This window comes from Chrysemys picta, chromosome 3 (genome assembly GCF_011386835.1).
Source record: "Chrysemys picta bellii isolate R12L10 chromosome 3, ASM1138683v2, whole genome shotgun sequence".
Taxonomy (NCBI): domain Eukaryota; kingdom Metazoa; phylum Chordata; order Testudines; family Emydidae; genus Chrysemys; species Chrysemys picta.
In genome coordinates this window covers 144,560,083-144,582,632 of record NC_088793.1, presented here as the reverse complement: position 1 = coordinate 144,582,632, position 22,550 = coordinate 144,560,083, and the positions used below count along the sequence as shown (strand labels likewise).

The 22,550-nt window shown below is 41.2% G+C and overlaps 1 protein-coding gene across 8 annotated transcripts in view; it reads right to left on the bottom strand.

Annotated features, from left to right (window-relative positions):
- VIT (vitrin) overlaps positions 1–21,541 on the bottom strand; it is a 77,682-nt gene extending 56,141 nt beyond the window's left edge. For 6 of the 8 annotated variants that reach the window (XM_005296254.5, XM_024110866.3, XM_065589201.1 and 3 more), the window contains exons 1-2: positions 21,039–21,178; positions 2,072–2,141 (exon numbers count right to left, since the gene is read on the bottom strand). In XM_005296254.5, coding sequence (XP_005296311.2) covers positions 2,072–2,102 — 31 coding nt within the window. In that variant the 5' untranslated portion in view covers positions 2,103–2,141; positions 21,039–21,178. Of the gene's footprint in view, positions 1–2,071; positions 2,142–21,038; positions 21,309–21,423 lie in introns of those variants that run through there. The other 2 variants (XM_065589200.1, XM_024110864.3) reach the window with 2 other exon arrangements.
- Positions 21,542–22,550: the final 1,009 nt, after the last annotated feature.

Genomic DNA, 22,550 nt, shown 5'->3' with positions numbered 1-22,550 from the left:
AGAGACTGTTTGAAATGGGCCATCCTGATTATCACTACAAAAGTTTTTTTTTCCCTCCTGCTGATAATAGTCCACCTTAATTGATTAGTCTCATTAGAGTTGGTATGGCAACCCCCATTTTTTCCATGTTCTCTGTGTGTGTGTATATATATCTTCCTACTGTATTTTCCACTGCACGCATCTGATGAAGTGTGTTTTAGCCCATGAAAGCTTATGCCCAAGTAAATTTGTTGGTCTCTGAGGTGCCACAAGTACTCCTCTTCCCTTTTGAGGAGTTCATTCAGATGAGGTAATATTTCTTATGGGTTGAGTATAAATCTGCTTAGACTGTGAATTATGTCTAAGATCCTTTTCATTTTGGGGATGGATTCAGGAGGCTGCATGTCCAGCTTTAATTTACACGGGGCTGGATGGCTAAAGATCAGGGAGAAGCAACCAGCTCCCTACAGTGTTCTCTTCCCCTCCACTCCACTGCATCAGAATTCAGCTCATATGGGATGGAGAATCTGCTCCCAATTGTAGAGGAACTGCTCCACTTTTCTGGGGCACTGCCGCCAGAACTCCACATTACGCACTGATATTGAGAATGTTCTCCATTCCTTCTTCAATAACCTAATGTGTAACCATTCAGTTTAACTCTTACTTTAGAGAGGATTAAAATTCCCCATAGTGTGTGGATGGACACTATAATAATATGTTTAAATTTAATCTTGAGTGGAGCATGCCATAGCAATCTTATTCCGCCCTTCCCACCCCTAAATTGCTACAGATTTCTTCCAGCAAGTGAATGGACTTAATAGTTCTTGGAACTTGTTCAAAGGAGGGGGCAGTGCCCTGCCCCCGTGCCATAGTATGTAAGTTGAGTATGAGTGCCACTTACTCCAAATGGCAGGCATGCCAAACAAAGCTTGGTGACTCTGTTACTTGACAGAAGTGGAATTGTCAGTGGGGAGGAAGGCTCTTCCATTTTTTTTAAAATAGAACCCATAGAAAAGAAAGGGCCAAATTCTGCCCTGACTGACCCCTCGTGCCATGTCAGTGAGCTCAGCTGGGTTGCATGTAGTATTAGGGCAGAACTTGGTCCAGAGAAAATAATCAGGCCCTTGGTTTCTTGCTTTGTGGCAGACTGAACTGAGCAGATTAAAATGAAGGAAAAATATACCTAACCCTGAGTATCCAACCATCCCTGACAGTTCTCACTTAGGGCAGTACCACAGTTAGTGACAGAAAATGCAGCTAGGCAATATGATGGCTGGATTCTATCAAAGAGAAACTTGTAACTAAAACACACACACACAGAAGCATGTTTGATCCATTCAGCCAAACCTAGATTGTTTGTGTAAGGTCAGCTGCAAATCTTGGAGCCTCTACGTGCTCTCTAAAGGAGCAGGTCTCTCCTGCATTACATCCTTATAAATGATGGCAAGGTATATTTGCAGCCCTTTTCCCTGAATATCATCTTGATCATGTTAAAGGCCCTGCATCCTCTTTGGACTCAGGAGAAAAAAAACATAAAAGAAGATCTTCACAGCATGAAATACACATTGTTCTTCCTTGGAGGGGGGCCTTTAAGATTTAGATATTGCATAATTGTGCAGTCTACTGTAATTATTGCAGCCCATGTGCAGTCTAATGATCAGTGCATGTGATTAAATTAATGTAACTTTTGGGTGGGGAAATCAAGAAACTGGGGTTACCAGGGTTGAATATAGCTGCTCAAGGTCCCCCTACATCTTCTACTGGGAGCCCAACTACCTGTGGCAGACCTAAATGAACACAGGAAGCCACTGGCCATTGACTTGGATTGGAGAACTAAAGCGTCCCTTCCAGGTCTTTCAAGTCATCTTTGAAAGCTTTTCATAATGTTGTAATTGTGTCCAGATCTCAGATACCTCTTTCCCCAGGAGAGTGCCTTTCTTAGCAAACATTTCATTGGCATTCACTACTGAACCCAAAATGTCTGCATCATTCAGATCTGCATTGTTCATGTGATGTGGATACTTTTCCAAAGTCATTAACCCAGTCCTAGACAATGTTTGTATGTGTATTTGTGTAGTCTATACTTACTTACCAAAGAAGGTTGCAATGATTGATGCCTTCATGTCAAAAACAACAAAATCAGCAGGTTCAGTGAAAGTGCACTAGAAAAGGAAAACAAAATAACACTGTCACATTGCATTCAGAGGTAGTATATTGACTACTGGTGGTGAGGAGTGGGAGAGGGACAGGGATGAGGAAGTAGTTCTGTGCACAACCCCTTAGCCCTTTGAAGTCCTAACATCCTGAATCCTCTTCTGACGGAAGAGGTACGCTTTATAAAGACTTGAAATATACTAATAGAGAGTGCTATAGCAAGTAAGCTAATTTGAGTTTGATGGATGGAGCCAGGATTTCATTCCTGGAATCTTTTCAGGTAAATGGGAGTTTTGCCATTTACTTCAATACAGCCAGAATTTCACTCTAGATACTTATTTCTGAAGCCAGCAGCAATGGAGGCCATGACAGAAGCTGACCTACTCTTGCAGTCATAAATGTTGAATTAGTTCCCTTTTAGAGAGCTCACAGAAAAAAAAAATCTCACTACTGTTCATAGAATGAATCAGCACATCAATGACCGATTTTTGAGGTGCTCTAGTGTTTTTCATTTCTGGTTTCTGACCAAGATGAGAATCAGGAATGTGCCTCTTCCTAAGAGATTTCTTGTCCTACCTTTGCAGACTTGAGAAGTTTGGACAAGAATCTGAACGTTAGGAGCCCTATGCAAATCATATCACGTTGGAACTATTGAAGGTTTCTATCACTAGATAAAACCCCCTAGGCCTGAGATAGCTGATGGTGGTAAAATGCGAGAATCCCATAATCAGAATCTGAGCACACCGGTACTGTTGAAAGTTTAAAAAAAATAAAATAAAAAAAATGTTAATTTAAACTCCCAGTCAGATGGGCAAGGCACCAGATATGGCCACACACTTTTAGAGGCACTCTCCCTGGGCAAATTCAAATGCGGGTACTGGGGACCAGCACGTTTTTCTTCTTAGAGGTTCCACTAGGCCACAAATAATGGCAGCAACCTCCACTGGGCATATGTTGTATGGTTGAGCAGCCCCAAGTCTTCAAGTGCATGGGACTCTGAGCAGCTGCACCAGAAATTCCACTGACATCTGCCCCCATTTGATTCTGGGGCCCCACCCTCCCAAGTAACAGAGTCAGTCACCATGGCAAGGGGCCCCCTCGCTCGCGCAGGGCTGATGCAATTGCAGGGGTTGCATGGGTCTAACACAGCCCCTAGCCATCAGCCTCTACTTTTATAGGCGTTCTAGGGGACCTATGCCCATCTTTCCTGCAATGCTTTCACAAAACCCTGTAGCATTTGAGCATGCCCAACACTGGCTGGTGGTAGTAGACGTTTCCTAACCCATCCTGCAGCGGTCCCAGCCACTGGGCATGCTCCAGTGCTGAAGGCACTACTGTCGGCAATTGTAGCTAGTTTCCATAGCCTGCTCTTGCTGTGGGACACAGAGATATCTGTCTGCCTGCTGTCGCCTCTTCCCAGCCCCACAGCACTCTCCCCAGCCAGCCGCACTCTAGTTCTGCCTATCTCTGCTATACTTCCAACTTATCTTCCAGTATGAGAATAACTATTTGAAAATGAAAACAATACAAATACAAGTCTGGTTTTAGAGAAGAAAAAAAAATCCAAAGATGCTATCAATGAACTTGAAAGAAGCAAAACCAAGGGCCCTGTAGATGAACAGGTCAACAGTCGAGCAGGCCAAAGCTGTCTTCCTACTGTAATAAGTTTGATATTCCCATCTGATAAAACTGAATCTTGAAAACAACTTTCATCATTTGAGCAATTGTGAATGCTTTTACAGATTGGTCCTTGCCAGCTACTAAAAGTGATGGGCCAAAAGGACAGTTTCCTTTTCCCCTCTACAAACTGCCATTTTCCATCTTCATTTGATAGAATTAAAAATGCACCACATGAAGATTTGCATGTCAAATGGCTTAGCATACTCATATCTTTCAGATTATGCATGCTGTTACATTTTTGTTGTTTGGGGATATAGAAACTTGGAAAACAATATGGTTAACAGTGACTGCAACAATATGCTAAAGTCAATGTCGGTTCAGAGGAGGAGCAAACAACATGTGCAGTCAAGTGTCGCAGCTCTACAGTTTGTGAAGGGTCATAGTATCAATGCCTGTTTTGATAAAGCAACCTGTCTTTGATGGCTTGGATGTTCTACCTCAATCTGTTATGGTGGCATAGGATCTTAGTTAGCATGGTTGCAGCCGCTGGAAACCTTCAGTAAAAGAAAATTGACCAGTTCCAAGTCCTCCAGACATTTGAGAGAAAAGTGAATGAACTCAGGAAACTCACGTCTGAAGAGAAGTATGAGGAAATTGTAAAAGAATCTCTGAGCAGGTGGGAAGCAGTGGGTTTTGAAAATGCAAACTATCCAAGCTACAGTAAGAGGTGTGTACGCCACATGGATGATGATTTTGTAAATGATTCTGTATTAGAAGCCAAGGATACCATCAAAGGAAATATTTCCAGGTCTTAGACAATATATTTGGAGAACTAAAATCTTAATATGAGAGATTTCAAGATGTATCTACTCTCTGGTTTCCTCCATCCCAGGCAACTTCAAAATAAAACTTTAGAAGAGTCAAAGGAGGATGTTCTTAAAATCACATGAAAATACTCATATTTTTTTTAGACTTGGTTCACGAGATTGTCTTTCAAGATGTACGGTTTTACAAAGGACACTGTGGTGTACATTTTGTCACTTGGGGTCCAGATTTATTTTAATTTCAGAGCGTCCAGATCTCTTGACAATGATCTACTGGAAATGGAATCTCTTCCTGACCATACCAATTGGAGTGGCTAGTGCTGAACATGCAGTGAGCACTTTAAGACATGGAAAATCTACAGGCATTCAACATGATGACCGACATGACTGCGTGACCTTGCACTCCTTGCAATTGAGAGAGAAAGATGTAACTACAAATTTAACAATAAGTGCTCATGTTCTACAGTTATTTCACTGATACCATTTATTTTAGTGCACCTGGTTACAACATCTGGCCTTCAGCAATTTGATGCAGGGCACCAAATGGATGCCCAATGCAATTAACTCTTCAAAATGTAAAAATAAATCTTAAAATATAAGATTATGCTTCTGTCAGATTATAGTTTGTGTAAATTACACTCAACTCTCACATGCTTTTACTCGGATGTATCAATGCACTGTGCTCATCCCCATGATAGGAGTGTCTGATATCTAACCCAGTAAAAAGCATTACATATGCTCTAGTCAAAAGTGAGACTATTATTCTGGATATGAATAGATTACGTGTTCTGACACAAGAAAATTCTATTTATTCGATACATTTTTCATTCATTTTGGTCAAGGTTTGTTGTATAAATGGTATACAGCCATTTTTTGACTTCCTCATTTAGCTTTTAATTAGGGAAATGTGTTTAGGACTTTTCAGAATCTTCATAGCAGCCAGACATACTAATAATCAATTAATAACAGCACTTGTATCAGGCTTTTTAGTTATAGTTCTCAGAATGCTTTACAAAGGAGAGTCAGTATCATCATCTCCACTTTACTGATGGTGGAAGGTAAAGCAGAGAAATGCCGTACTATACAATACAATACTGGATCTTGTAGTACCCTTATCACTTTAGAGCTTCTCTCCATGGCACTTGCAGTCTGATCTATAGGGGTGCGAATTGTAGAGCACTCTAACATGTGCTCTAATTGCCCCACGTAGACCCTGCTGGCACAAACTAAAAGGTACCTAGTTTGCATTGATGTCGTACTGTTTTCAAACAAGACTATGTTAATGCAAACTAGGTACCTTTTAGTTTGTGCCAGTAGGGTCTACACGTGACAGAGCGCTCTACAATTCACATCCTCATAGACTGCACTGTGGCACCACAGAGACAAGCTCTATCTGAGCCCCTTCCAGTACTGCATTAAGTGATCTGACTAACATTTGCCATTTGTAGCCTCCAGGAGGGGAAAAATAAAGTGAGATGCCCTGGCTGAATGAGGAGAAGCAGCCAGACCTCCTAAATTTCAATTTGGTGCCTTATCCCTGGATTCATGCTGCCTTTTGGTATTAAGGAAGATTTAACATTTCTCCCTCTTAGAGACTATTCTAATTCTTCTTATAGTAAATGGAAAAGTCATAAGGGAGTCTAATTCACACTGCCATAAAGATTACTTCTGAATTTGGCCTGCAGGTTGTTATTCTAAAGTATTTGGAACTATAGTAAGTCAATTGTAACTCATTTAAAGTAATAAGATATTAAGAAAGACATCTGGGTTTGAGCCTTATTAAGCTATCAAGGAAATGAGTCAGCTGGATGTTATTTTGGAAGGTCCCATTCAGAAGGTCCCATCCCTGGTCTCTTCTTTTAGGTACACCACTTTCTTTTTTGTCTCTTACATTTGGCATTCCTGTAAGTGGTGGGACAATGTGAGTTATACTTCATCAGCTCTGTGCATTTGCACTCCCACTCAACAAGTTGTTTAAAGAAGTTTCTGAACACTGAGATACTCCTGACCTTGAGGTAAATAATAGTAGATTACTGTGCCTTCAGTTTGCTTCACCCATTCAACCAATGGGTCTTTTCTTGTACTGTTGCTGAACCTGGAGGCTTTATTTCTTATATTTATTTTTGCTTCAGCCTTACTTCTTTTTGTTTTTCTCTGGCATTTTTGGCCAACAATTATCTTGAGACATAACCAAGCAGGGTACCCAAAAGAGGCATAAGATTGCTGCTGGCAAATCATTACATCTTTAGTGGATCATTCTGTAAGAGCTCTGTTAACTAATGACTATCCAACATTAAATCTCCTAATGTTTGCTTTGGATTTTTGTTTTTCTGAACAAGTTTTCAGACCTCCATTCATCAGACTGGTATATTGGATATTTTGAAAATGATTCCCTATTTAGGAAAACATTTAAGCATGTGCATAACACTAGCATATGCTCAAGTTCCAGTGAAGTCAATGAGACTTGAGCACATGCTTAAAAGTGTTTGCTGAATTGGGCCTTAAGTGAATAGTTTCCTCTCCAAACATCTATTTGAAAGTTGATTCCCCCGCCCCATCCCCCAAGACTGTTTTATTCAACATGTTCAGGTTTTTCCAAACATTAAAGTTTGCAAACAGCACCTCTATCATACAAAGTCATATTTTATATTGGCATCTTGACCTTTTATAAAGCCCATTGAGACTGCTGCTATATGAAAGTTTCTACAAACCGATGGATTGTTTAAACAAAATCCATACAAATGGTTCCTGTGTGGCACATCTTATGCTCCTAAATGGAAGTGCTGGTTTTAGATCCTTGATTTCAGGCTAGAGGTATGATTGTCGATATATGTGCAAAGAGAAACTCTTTGGTGGTGTTTCTTAAACAGCTTACATTTGCACAAACTGTTTTCTATGTCCTGTGTTGCAAAACCCAATTTGTACAGCAAGAGTGCGCACCATTGTTCTCTTTCTCGATAGGCTGGTGAAATAGTAGCCTCAGTGACCCATAAGAAACAGCAGTAGATTTTGTTTAAAAATCTCTTCGAGCTACTTTTAGCAGTGTGGGTTGAGTTAAATATACCATTCTCTATAGAGGAAATAAAATAGGTTTTGTGTAGGAGTGGGTGAATTGTTTTGGATAAAATAAGAACGGACCTTCACCTTCCCCCAGAGTAAAACCCACATCAGTTTTTTTTAAATTGGTTGTTTGTTTCAATATGCCCATTCTAGTCTATATAGGCTTGTATACTGCACTCATTGTAGTATCTGCATTAAGTGAAGTGTCTAACATCTGGTATGTGTGGTTCATTTGCTTCTACTCTCCTCAGGGCGGAAGTGTGGAATTGGGCATGCAGTGAACTGTGTTTTTGGTAGGGCTTTTGGGGTTTTATGTATACACTACTAAGTGTTTGTTAGATAGGTCAGGTTGAAGAGCACATTGCAACTTGGAATGGAGGTGGTGAGGAGTGTGATGGTTCTTTGTTCCTGTGGGAGTTCATTCCACAGCTGTGGACCGGTCCCTGAGAAAGCTTTGTCTCCTACACTGATGAACTCCTCTCTTATTGTAGAGGGTTCCATTGATCCAGAGGAGCAGAGTTTTTAGCCATGGTCCTCATCCTGGAGTCTTAGGCAATCTTTTAAATATCTTGGGCACAGACCATTGAGCACCTTGAGGAAAAAGACTGAGATTTTGAACTTGCCTGGATGTTCTATGGGAAGCCAGTGTAAAAAGAGGAGGAGAGGTCTGATGTGCTCATGGTAGCCTGTGTTGGTGAGGAGATGTGCCACAGTGTTATAACTAGCTGGAGTTTTCTAACGGCTGGTGGCTTCATGCCCAGGTATATTGTACTGCAGTATCTAATTGAGAGGTGGTGAAGGTATAAATAACTGAGGCCAATTCATCATCTGCCAAAATGGGATGCAGTCATCTAACCAATCAGAGATGGTCGAAAGCATTACTTGCAGATGCTGCTATGTGCGAGCTCGGCATCAGCGAAGAACCCAAGAGTAGTCCTAGATTACGAACTGAATTGACCAATTATGGGTGTGAACCTTCAACTAAAGGAGACCGCACCATGGCTACAAACTCTTCAAAATGCTTTCCATTGCCCACCTGCAAAACCTCTGCTGCTCAGGTTCAGCTTCATTCAGCTATTCTTCATCCATGAGCTGATCTTGTCCAAGAACTGGGCCATCTTAGTGGTAGTGTCATGTTTGCATGTGTTGAAGAACAGGTAGAGCGGTGTGTCATCCGTATATTGCTGGCACTTGAGTTCATGTCATCTGACCAGTTCACCTAGTGGCTGCACACAGATGGTCAACAGGACCAGCAAAATAATTGATCCTTGTGGGACTCCCCAAATAAAGCATCTAGCAATAGAGGCGCAGTTTCCAGTCATTAGTCGTTGAATGCATCCCACCAAGAAGGACTTGAACCATCTAGTGCATTCTCCTGGACCTCTGTCACCTTTCTTAGGTGAGACAGCAGTTTCTCATGGTTAATAGTATTGAATGCTGCAGAGAGGTCTAGAAGGATGAGACTCTATGTCTCCTCTCTATCCATTGATAGCAGGAGATCAACTATCAGGGCTACTAAAATGACTTCAGATCCATGTCCATACCTGTCCTGTGCCTTTCTACCAAAGAACCATGTATCTTTCTCATGGAACCATGGTCTTCGTAGTCAGATTGTCCTCTTGCTTCACTTATTCTGGTTACTCAGCTTCACATGGTGTACTCCTGTAGGCCCTGATTCATTAAAGCACTTGGAGCTCGAACCTACACACTGAAGGCAAAGTTCCCATTCACTTTAATGGTGCAGGAACAGGGTTTTAAGCACAGTCATGTGGGTAATCTCATTCCTGTTAAGCAGGTGCTTTTATTTTAAGCATGTAAGGTACTCCCAATGGAAATCAATGTGAGCAGTCCCATGCTTCAAGTTTTTAAGTGCTTTGCTGAACTGACAACTTAATCAGTGCTTGGCTCCTATCTCTCCCCTACTCAGAGGCACTAAAAAGCTGTGTGGAATCCACGTAAGCAAAACGCTCGCATTCAGAATGGTCCTAGAAACCACAGACGCTACTTGGAGACCGGACCAAAGTGTTTAAAAAAACCCAAACGAACAAAGTCAACCTGCAATCTTTTTCATCTTTATTTGAATCCTTAGATTGTTATAATTAAAATATACATTCAGACCAGCAATACAATATACCTGATCAATAGGTATTGCAACATTCAGGGCCTAATTTCCCAACCCTTATGTAAGCTCAGTAGTACTTACTCTTATTCAGGTCAAGGTTACCTATATCAGGCAGCTGGTTGTGGCTTTCTGATTCTGTGCCACTCAGACTCATTGCAAGTTAGTTAGAGCAACTCCTCTGTGCTCTTCAGAGATATTTGTGTGAAGACTTGAATGTAGCATTTAGTCCAAAATAGCCATGGTCATGTAGGTATAATAAACAGACCTAAAACCCAGCACTTTAGGATCAGCCTAAAAACCCCAGTGGGCCTGTATTACTCATTTTATGCCAATATAACTCCCGGGAGTTAAACCAACATCAAGCTGGAGTAACACAGCCGTGAAACAGGCTCTGTTTTCTTTGGAGCTTTTTCAAAGGACGGTAATTTATGTGACACTACAGTGTATTTTATATTTAGTCCCATTTTGCCAGGCCCCTCAGACCCTAAATAAAACTGCAATGATTGTAATTTTCATCTGTCTCAAAAGAGATAACTATCAATTATGTTAACGCCTGACCTCTCCTTCCAGCAAAGGAAGAAATACATTGGTGGACTTCATCTGCTTAAAGTAAAACATTATTGGGAATGTCCAGAGTAACCAAATCCACAAGATTCAGTAGGCTGCATCACTTCCCACGTTATTTTATACATTACATTAATTTAATTGATTTGCCACTTCTGTTTGGCCTGTTGGGAACAGCTGCTAGATCAAATCTTGTACTTGTTTGATTACTGTGCTGCTGACCTTTCTGTACACAGTGTCTGCTGTCCTGGGCCAGCTCAGAGTCTCCTCCCTCAAGCATGCACCTTCATTCCGCCTAGCTGGCAAACATCTCCATCCTGGTTACTGAAGCAGGCCAGTTGACGCACCTGCCACTGCTAATCACTTGCCAGTCAGCCACCCCATACTACTCTTACTCACGCATGTGCCTGGCCACTTGCCTTCCCCCTCCCACCTCTCTTGCTCCAGCCCATACTGCTATGGCTCCACCCTTGCTGGCTATGAACCAACCCCCGCTGCCCCTGCACACTGCAGCTTATACATTTCCCAACTATTCAAAATCTCAGTATTTAAAATGTTGTAGAGGTTGGGGTGTTTTCCCCACAACCAGTTCTACTACACATCCACCCCGAGCCCCCTCTATGGGAACCTGCCATTAATTCCCCACCACAACCACCACCCTAAAGAGAAATTCAGGGTGAAAGGGTTAAATAAGGAAATTGGAAACATTCGTAATTTACCAATGATCAAGGGCTGATGTGGGTCAGTATATGAAATTCATGGGCTCCATGAGTCTCCATTTTTCTTTTTAGAAAATGCACCATTTTCCGCCCAAAAGCCAGTTCTAACAAGTTGAACTGTCCGTCTTAAGTGCAATACATGTTTTCTCAGGCTCAATGCAAAATTTAAAAAAAAAGGGCTGAGTGCACATCATATTGTATTGCCTGCAATCTAGGAACTACTGTATTGTCTGCTTTCCCCTGAAGGTACATATTTTTGTTGCAGAGGGAAGAATTTGTTAAAAGCTTTGATTCCCTGGAAAAAATTGCAGATCACCTCAGGGATGATTTTATGAATTTTTCTTACATGTCCACACAAAGTTTGACATCTTTCTTCATCAATCTTCAAATTCTAGGAGTAGAATTTCAGAGAAGATATGGGATATTTATTCTCTCCTTGACACAGATACATGGGTCTCATTATTATAATATCTGGATCAAGAGTAGGAGAGATTATCCATTACAATTTTGAAATTACTATTAAGTCAATGTCTCTTTCAGTTGATAGTATTATTAATGTTGCCAACATACATAGGTCAGAAACTGGACTAATTGATATTCAGGAAATCATAGGAATCCACAAGAATCCAGAGCTGCCCTGCCATAGGAATAGGACCGTAATCAGCAATGCCATTAATGCTAAGTACTGGTTTCTTGATCAAGGAGACTTCTTGTAATGTCAGAAGATAATGCATTCTAGGAAGTCTAGCAAATCAGGGCACATTGGAGGAAATTCACAGACGGTTAAAAACAATTTTAAAAAGCTAAGCTAAAAAATTTTGTGCTAAAGGATTACACCGAGTGGAAACACTCAGCACAAAATTCAATGTTACTTTTATAGTTCACCTTTAAAAGGACAGTGCTTCTCCAGTTTGATTTTTTTTCTCCTTTATACTTTATGGCAGCCTCTTAGAATCCAGAAAGAATGCTTCCTTGCAGATTAATTGCATTATTTCCATTTGACAAATGTTGGGTTTTTCCATTCCTCTCAGTGAACCTTTTGGTTTTTGTTTGTACAACAGCATCATGTAGGGAACCAGGAGCTCTGGGAAGAGGGGTTTATTCATAATTAACCTATGTTGTGTGCTGGCTCTGAAGCAGAACACAAAACAGTATTTGTCTAGGCCCTACAAAAGCACACATCTTGGCAATAGAATAGTGGATATTTGCCCCTGCCCTGGACATCAGCACAGTGTTGGCTCTTTCTGAAGAATGGGCTGTGGAATTTTGCTTAAGGATGCTTTTTTGCTGCTGTTTACTTTCTCTACTCTCTATTTTGTTTGTTCCCCGTCTCCCCCAACGAACTTGTTTTGACCAGAATTATGAAAAAGAATTGATGATAGTTCCATCTTTCTGGATACCATTTTTTTAGATCCATGCTGCATGTCATGTAAGCTCTAGGCCTGTCTAGTGATAATACTTAGTAGTTATTACTCCTGGGAGGATTCTGCGTGACTGTGTGCCCACAGAAAACACTCCCCCACCCCCTGCAGAATTTCTGTGCTTCTCTGCAGAAAATGGCAGGGAAGCAGTGCGGAAGGTGTGGGGGGTGACCATGGGCACAGTTTTTGGGGGGGATTGCCCCTCTCCAAAGAGAGGCAAGGCGTGGGGAGCACACGGGGTTATGTGCTGCTGCCCCCCGTTCTCTACAAGTACAGAGCTGCCCAGCTGAGGGAGGCTGCGTCTGGACTCTGCTGGTCTGCAGCTGAATGCCACCTCTTGGGTCCTACTGACAGTCGTGTTCCCCTTCTGTGTGCTGGGAACCTTCCTGTTTTCTGTGCAACAGTGAGTGCCTGCGGTGGGGCTGGGTACAGGGGGCTGGGTGAAATGAGGAAAGAGGGAGTGGGGGGGGAAGAGGTAGTGGGGAAAGAAAGGGGTGGAACAGGGCAGGGGGAGGGGAATGTGGGAATTAGGGGAGGGAGCTAGAGAAGAAAAGGGTACAGGGGAATTGCGGTGGGAAGGCGCCCAGCCTGTGGCGTCCCCTCAGCAACAGCAGCTGGGGCTCCCTTCTTAATCAGGCCCATCGAACCCTCACCCTGACAAGCCCTACCCCCTACACCTGGATCCCTCTGATGAGCCCCCCACACTCAGACCCCTGCCCCACTAATCCCCAACCAGCTGCACCTGGACCCCCACCCCATCAAGCCCTACTCCTCTGGCACCTGACCCCCCCCCCACTAAGCCGCACACACCTAGACCCTCTCACTGAGCCCCATCTCCCTACACCCAGACCCCTCCCCACTGGTCCTCAACCACCTTCACCTGGATCCCCTGCAGTGTCCCATTGCCCCTGCACCCGGAACCCCCAATGAGCTCCTGTGCATCCAGATCTCCCACTCAGCTGTCCGCACCTAGATTGTCCCACACAGAAACCTCTCACCCCCACACCAAGCCTCCACACTTGGCTGAGCCTGCCCTCCCACGCCTAGTGCAGAGGGGCAGGGCCCCTGGGTGTTTCTGGGGCAGACCCAGCCCTTGCGCTGTGTCAGGGTCAGGTGCAGCCTCACTGCTAAGTCCCTGTCCTGGGGGAGAGGGGGGTAAGGGCATCAGGGTGATCTCCCACCTTGATGCAGCCAATGGCCTGTGCTCCCACTGCCATGCTGGAGCCACATTTATTTATTGACAAATACAATTTTCAGGATTTTAAAATATTGTGTGCATAATTTTAAATTTTTTTTGGTGCATAATTCTCTCAGGAGTAAGTTATGATCCTTAGCTAAAGGATATATAAAGCACTTTGCAAACATTAAATGATTAATATTAGAGTTATTGTCAAAAGCAAAATGGAACCCAAATCACATCCTTCAGTCCCTACCTTTCTCCACAACTATGGGGCCTAATCCTGAGAGGAGATGAGCACCCATGACTGCTGTTGACCTCAGGCTGGAGTTGCAGCTTCTTAACACCTCTCCAGATCAGGATGATAGTGATTTACTGACTTTTTGCACATTGAGAGCTTTTAAAGTCTGCTGCTTCTGCATAATGAGGGAGAGTTTGACACGAAGCATCTTCCCTCTGTGGTAATCTGAAAACAAGTGGTGGAGCTACTCTTATTGCAAGGGATAAGTGCAACCAATCTGGGACCAGGAAAACTAGTCATGTAACTTGTGGTGCAAAGTTTTGTCCCCAAACCAACCCTGAAAATCACAGAACTCAGTTTTGCAAAATTAAACCTAACCTGGATAGAAAGGATATTGAAACTTGGTTTTAAATATTTATCCTGACAAAGAGCTGTGGCAGTTCTGATATTTGGCTTTTTGTATGTAATTTTCTACATACTAATTTCAACAGTCTGAATAGCAGCTATAGCCCATCCAAGTCTGAAACTTGACACCCCAAAATTCCATGTCTCATAGACAAGTATCTTGGGAGGCAAATGTGTAGTCTCATTGTTCCAAGGACTGTAGGAAAGAGTAATTTCATCTTATAGTAATTTCATCTAGACCACATTTCCCTACCTTGCTTATGAGAATGTCACATGGAACTGTGTCAAAAGCCTCACTACATCAGAAGATACATCAGATCTACAGTGTTCCCACCCCACCATCATCCACTAAGCCAACAACCTAGTCAAAGAAGGAAATGAAGTTGGTTTGACATGATTTGTTCTTGATAAATCCATGTTGGCTATTACTTTTTCACCCTATTGTCCTCCAGTTCCTTACACATTGATTACTCGTTAATTTGTTCCAGTGTCTTCCCAGGTTTCAATGTTAGTCTACTGGTCTATAATTCCACAAGACCTCTTGGTTCCCCTTTTTATAGATAGGCAAACATAGTACCTTTCTTCAGTCCTCTAGGACCTCATCCATCCTTCATGAGTCCTCAGATATAATCACTAATGGTTCTGAGATGGATTCAGTTAGTTCCTTAAGTACCCTAAGGTGAATTTTGTCAGGCCCTGCTGACTTGAATACATCTAACTTATCTAAATATTCTTTAAACTGTTCCTTCCCTATTTTGGCATGTGTTCCTTCCCCCTTGTTATATTAATGGTGTTAAACATCTGGTCATAATTAACCTATTTAGTTTAAAGCCCTCCTTACTAGGTAGGCAATTTGCTGTGTGAAGATGTTTTTCCCTTTCTTGGTCAGGTGGGCTCCATCTCTTCCTAGCAATCCTTTTTTCCTAAAACAGCATCCTATAGCTGAAGAAGCCAAAGCCCTCCCATCTACACCATCTGCACTTCTTTCACAATGCTTAGAAATGGAAGATCTGCAGATGCATTGTGCAGAATGTGGTGGGGAACATTGACCTGAGCTGGTTGGTAGCTGTAAAATAGCCAATGAAGTCAGTGGGTTCTGACCTATGTTGCACCCTTATTAAATGGTGTCAGAAGTAAACTACATATTGGGCAAAAATAGAACAAATGACATTTCCTGAACACTGAAGGGAACCTGGCAGAGAGATAGAGGAGGCAGTTTCACTGCTTCTAAATTTTCCTGTAAACAAGTGATACTGGAGAAGGGAAAATTCTCTACACTGCTCTATATACAGGCCCCCTGGAAACCCACAATACATTCTGGTAGGGGTATGAAAGAACTGAAAGTGGATAGAAAAAGTCCCTCAGAAATTTCAAGAATAGTTTGACTCGTGCAAGAATTTCACTTGGGAATGGTACACTTTCTTTAAAAGAAGCTAATTGTCAGGTAAGAGCATTGAGATTGTTATGTTACAGAGCTTCATTATAAGGCTAAGGGTTGAAGAGCAGTGTGTAAATGCAGTTGATCAAATAGGTGTATAATTTGTCACTTCACAAGATGCAGAAGATATATGTAAAGAATTTGAAGAAACAGAATAAGATGCATTAAGGATAATTCATCACATTGATATAGATCTCAATGTGCCACCAAAAATGTGGAAATTTCCATTAGCCTTGAGAGAGAAAGAAAAAGCTGAAATTGACTGAATGATAAAAATTGATGTCTATATCTGAGCAGATACAGACATCAACTGGATGAGTTAACTGTATGATCGTGATAATAAAACAAAGCAGATTAACGATGTGTGTAGGTCCAAAAAGATTTGAATAAGGCCATTAAACTACTCTCATAGAGTACTGTCTATAAGAATAGTTGAGGAAGCTGTATCTAAATTTGAAGGAGCAAGAGTATTTTCAGTTTTGAATATGAACTAAGGGTTTTGGCAGCTATGACTCAATAGTGAAAGTGAAAACTACAGTTAGACAAAGTATTTTCATTGAAACATATTTTAAATGAAAAATAGATTGAAAATGGATTTGAAATGAAAATTATTGTGGAAATTCTTTTTGGTCAGAACTTTTTGGTATTTCAGTTCTTGTTTTAATATTACCCCCTTCTCTTTCTCCCTCCCTCTCCCCCCTTATCCAGGAGTTAGAGGGGGCCCAAAACTAGAACAGTTTTCATTTTGTTTGAAATTTTTCACGTGTTGTTTGTTTTTTGTTTTTGTTTTTTTAAAACCAGCTCTTAACCCTAACCTCTAGTGCAAATCTCAGCCCCTTCAAAGCTCCCTGTGGTAGAAATACATTTAAGGGACTTTCCTTTAGGATTGTCCCAACAGGTATATATCAACCATTATGGCTCAGATTTTCAAGGTTCTGGATGTGGTGGAAGTAAATTGTTACAGTTAGGAGTTCCACTCTGAACGTTTCTTCAGAATAGTGTGGAATGGCACAGGGATGAAGGGCAAGAGAAAGGTTTTGTGGAATTTAAATAATGTTACCAAAGCACTGGTATTGTAATATTTTAAGATTAACCAAAAGCAAATCTCAGCCAATAGAAATTCATGTGGACTGGGGGCTGTCCTTTCTGCAAGATGATCATCCAGCATCATATGTTTTAATTAGTGCTTTAGAAACCTAATAGAACAATGCCAACACTCAAAAAGAAGTACTGGCAGTTGTTACCTTCTGAGCAGTTTCATGCATCTGTTTGATGGACAGAAATCAACCAGGATAGAAACAGACCAGAAATTGTTGGATGCCATATTACTGTTGCAAACAATTGCAGAATGTTCATTAAATATGATATAGAAGCATGGCAAAGAGTTTCTTATAGCAGAAATGGTTTCAAGAGCACATATAATAGTGCAAGCAAAAAGCTGCAGGGAGAGGGGTTTGAAGTAATGGTGCCACAATTGCAAAACAAAATTTGACATGCTCAGAGGAATAACAAGGCCCAATTTTACAAAAGCTTGAGAGAATAATTCTAGATGGATGGCCAGCAAAAAAAAAAAGTTGTGTGTGTGTGTACACACACACACACACACACACACACACACACACACACACACACACACACACACACACACACACACACACACACCCCTTCAAGCATAAAATCTTAGTGGGACTATAGAAATGGAAATGCTAAACATAACCCACACAGCCCATCTAGATATTGATAAGTTCAAGAACATAGGCCATGAATTTGATGTGTTATGTTGGCCACACGTTAATGCCACCATTGCAGCCCAGGGGGAGGCAGGACTACGGTGGCTTTAAACCACCTTTTCACCCTCCCAATTCTGGGCTACTTCAGGGACTTGAGATGTTCCTGGCATAACATGGACACCCCTGGGGGCCTGTCTAATTTACACTCTCAGGCTGCCTTATGGGCCACAGCAGTGCCCAGAATCTCTTACAGTGCTGTGGTCTCACCCCCCAGCATACTCCCCATGCTGGAAGTTATGAGGGTGTTTGTGTGAGGCAGTCTTGTGACTGTCTTCTATCTACAGTGTCTGCACTGGGGAAATACCCCTCTTGCTGAATACTGGGCTTTTAGAGCCCTTTTATGCCACTTTGTCCCTTTCGTGTGGTGTAGAGAGGCTGGAGTGGAAGTGAGGCTGTTATCCAAGATTTCCAAGTATGAAATATGCAGTAAATAAAGGACACCGGATGCAAAAGAATCCTTGGTTGTACTTGGTCCAAGATTGATGGAGACCTCTTTTATCAAGGAATGAACCAAGATCTTTACTCAGAATTTATTTTCTAAACATCGTAGAAATCAGTTGTTATTTGGATAGGGTGGTCATTAGAAGAGAGAGAGTTATATCCTCTCTGTTCCAATGGCAGCGAGAATAGGGAATACTTTGTCCCAAATCATGGCCAAATTCTATTCCACTTTCTCAAATTGAGCATTGGTTACTAACAATGGAACTACACATGGAGTAAGGTACTACTCATGCATAAGCATGGGAGAATTTAGGCCTATAGTTTCATCAGCTGCCTATGGTGTTGCTGTATTAACAATTTATAGCACCACTATTATTCCTAAATATCCAGAAGCCATGGATCAAAGTTTTATCCTTTAAAATAGCTCTTCATTTTATCTTTTGACTTCTTGGATCTTTTTAATTCTATTAAATTTGTTTCATATTCCCTCTTCACCACCACCACAGACCAATGAGATATATGCTATAGTGATGAGCACCTAGAGCAGAATCTAGAGAGATTAAATTGTTATTCAGTTTGGGAGTAAAATAGATGTCAGGTTACCAACTGTGCCTACTTGGTAATCCAGTCCTAAATTCTTAGGGTCAGAATGTGCCTTTTAAACCACAGCCCACATTGGAGGGGCCCCAGAAGGAATTCTGTCCAATTCGGAATTCTTACACAGCCAGAATACTTCCTTGGGCTCTCAGGAACAGCAGATCCACCACCCTGCCACTTGCTGCAGTAAATGCTCCAGCTCAGGGAAGGAAGGGTGGGACTTTTTGTTAGCTAGGACTCATTACTAGTGTCTACAGACCCCACCTGATCTTTCTTGGGCATTCATAGGGCCATCGTAACCAAGAGCACCTCACAATCTTTAATGTGGTTAGTCTCAAGACACTTGTGTTGGCACAGGTGCCGGCTTTCTCCAGGCCCCAGGGCTGATCAGGCCCCCTCTCTAGCCCAGGCCCTGTGCCCATCTGATCCCGTCCCCCACGGGCTGCTGGCAGACGGGAGGCGCTGCGGGGAGCTCGCTGACAGTGGGTGCCTATGTGTGTGGGGTAGGGAGGTAGTAAGAGCCCTATTTTATAGATGGGGAACTGAGCCACAGTGAGACAAATTTTGCCACTGACTTCAATGGGACCATGATTTCACCTTAAGTGTCTTGCCCAAGGCCCCACTGGAAATCTGTGGCGGAGCAGGGAATCTAATGGAATCCCATATTAGCACCTTATCTACTGGATCATGCTTTCTCTCAGGGATTGTTTTTGAGGCATAGAGGCTATAATGGGAGGGTGAGGGAGTTAAAGCCACCCCTCTCCTTAAGCACCAGTGTAGGGCCAGCTACAATCAAGCATTTAAAACAAATTTACATAAATTTCAGGGCTACTTTTAGCACAAAAGCAATGAATGCTCATAAGTAATTGATAGAAATAATAAATGACAATGGTATTTTTATATGACCTCATGCATTTAATAATTTCAAACCTCTTATAATAATCCCCCCCCATTAAAAGCAAAATGACCATCTTTACATATAACAACAAAGCAAAGAAAACATAATTCATCTGAAAGGTGATAAGATGAAATTTCAGATGATATTAAGACTGAGACTTTTAAAAAAAAATTGTAGAGTTTTCCTGCCTTTGAATCACAAAAAGGCAGTATGTGTTTTTTTTCACCACAGGTGATATGAACCTTGCCAAGCAATTAGCTAGATTACATAAAAATGGATGAGAATCAAATCTCTTCGAAATCAGATGCTAATTTAATACTGAGAAAATAAGATGTGATTATAATGTAGTGAGTTTTCTTTAGTTCTGTTTGCACCTTATTAAGGGCCAGCTCCTACAGCCCTTACTTTAACTTCAATGACAAGTCTGTCTCAATAATGACTGCAAGTTATGGTCCTTTATGCATAGAAAATAAAGATGTACAAGCAGCCGGAGTATAGTAAAATGCAGGATGTTTTTTATTGAGCAAAGTGTACCGTAAAACTCCATTTGAAAATCTTAGGGCTTTTTTCTCTACTTCTTGATTTACTGCAATGTAAAATATCTATACACCTTTAACATTTTATCTGGAGTATGTTGTTGTTTTTGCCATTGGTGATTAGTTACATTTCTGAAGTTATGAAGAAGGGGGAAAAAAAATCTGCCCCAAAGAGGATCTGTAATTCCTTTTTGGTTCTGAAAGTGGTGTAGTTACCATAAACTTCTAGGAGCATATATTGACTTACTCTTCAGAACTCTCATTGTGAAATGTTTCCTGGGGGCACTTGGTTCATGTTTGTACTGGTTTGACACAAATCACATTTTAAAGACTTATCAAGAATCCAATCTCCTGGGGAGCTGAGCAGCTGCGGCAGGTTCAGTAATGCTATTCAGTTTTAGAGTCCCACCAGCAGAACAAGCATTCAGCACCAAAGTATATATAGTGTGTAGCAACTCTACTGTATACACATCCATCTACCAGGGGATTCGATACTATCTGCTGCAGTGAAACAATTTAATTTAAAATACGATATCACAGTGATTTGTATTCCTAAGTGTTACCTTCATGTTAATTAATGCTACCATTCATCCTTCCTGTACACAACTTATTCACACATTATTGAGCACAGAGAAAAATGACAAAATAGACTTGACAGCGAATATAGTTTAAAAGTAGTCTACAAAGAACACTGCACAATTTGCAGTTTCTTTCAACTGTATAGATCTATTTGTGTGTGCGCATAATATTACACAACTATTTAATGAAATCATTAAGCCTTTATTGCTAAGGCTGTGTGTGTATACACTTTGAGTAATGGTTTAATACAGAATTTCTAAATTATATATGATATATAGAACAGTTTCACTGTATAGATTCTACTTCCCCTTTAGGACCTTTCGTAACACAAATTCAGTGTAAAAGTTTAGACAAAAAAAACCCTCTGTAGTTTCCTAAATGTATTTAATTCCACACTGACCAACCAAACAAACAAACAATTTTCCCCTCCCCATAAACAGAGCTATAGAACACAGTAATAACATCAGAATTACCTTGCCTGAGGTGTATTCCTTTTCTCCTCACCGTATGAATGTGGTATTTTTTCCAAGTTTTTCTGCACCACAAACTCCAGTCAACGTTATTCTAAAGAATCAGAAACAAGCAGGAAAAGGAGGCCTGGGCACCTTTTCTTTTTCTGAGTGGAGCTAATCAAACATTCCCATCAAGCTCCCAGCACTTCGAAAGGCACATTACATTACACTCACTCACTCACTCACTCTCTGTCTTACCCCCCCCAACACACATGCAGAGCTTCTTACACTGATTTAGCTGCTGAATTAGGCGGTCCTCTTAAATTTCTGCTCCCTCCCACTTGTTTTTTGTTTTTTTTTTGGTAGGGATTTCTATTTTCTTAAGATGAAATTAAAATGTACCCACCAGTCTGTCAGACCTGTCAAGTTTTGCTCTTTGGGAAAACTTTACTGATGATTTGGTTCCATTTTCTTTAGTTTCAGCATTTCAGCAACACTAAAGTTGAGACTTGTGAGTTTGTTTGGTAGGAAAAGGACTACAGCTAGAAGACTGAAATACATTGAGTAGGTCTGAGGATTATAAATTGGTTAATTGTGAGCTACATTTAAAAAACAGAACTTGCTTTTTAAGAGCCAGGTTCTGATTCTTTTATGCAGCCGGAGTAGCATCTTACTTCACAAATAGCACGGAGTTGGGTGCTACTTTTTGTGAGCAAGAGTATTAGAATTTGGCCCATAAAAGCATTTCAGGTAGAAATGAAAAACAGTGCTGCTTTCCTTCTTGATTGTGGTTTTGGGGCATTTAGTAAAATAGTCTTAAATAGTTCCCATGTCTCATTCATTCATGTGGTTTTGTTCAAATTCCTTCTCCCCACTGATTTGGCTCATGATTGTTTTCATCTTCGTGAAAATGGCCCTTTTAAAGCACCAAGTTTATATAGGACTGGCTTGGACTTACTATTCAGTTTGCACATAACAAATGTAATCAAGTCATTTCCAAAACAAAATATGACAAGACCAAATGAGAAACACAAAATGACCCAAAGAAGTTGAGTGAGTATTTCTAGAAAAACCCAGTTCCCTCCAAGTATGAGGTTAGAAAATTAAATGCTGATCATAATTCACAGTGCCCTCTGAGCATTATTAAGTATATGAAGAGGGCCCCAGATATTTTGCTTTGGCCAAGGATGAGTGCTTAAATAAGTAGAGGAAACAGAATTCAATAGAAACACTGAAATCATGTGTGCTTCCTGATTGCAAATGAGTTACTAACAAATAATGGCCCAGACTTCATAAGTGGCTAATTTCAGCAATTTTTTCTGTGATATATCCATTTGGGCACACCACATCAAGCCCTTAAGATGCAAATTCAAATGGTTTAACAGAAAAATCAATTCCAATAGTAAAAAGAAAAGCTGTTAGAATGTCACAACACACCTCATAATGTTTTATGGGACTTATCTGTTCAGATACTCATGGGCAAAAGGACCTTAGGGCCAGATTTTTAAAGATGCAAACAGGCAACTAGGTACT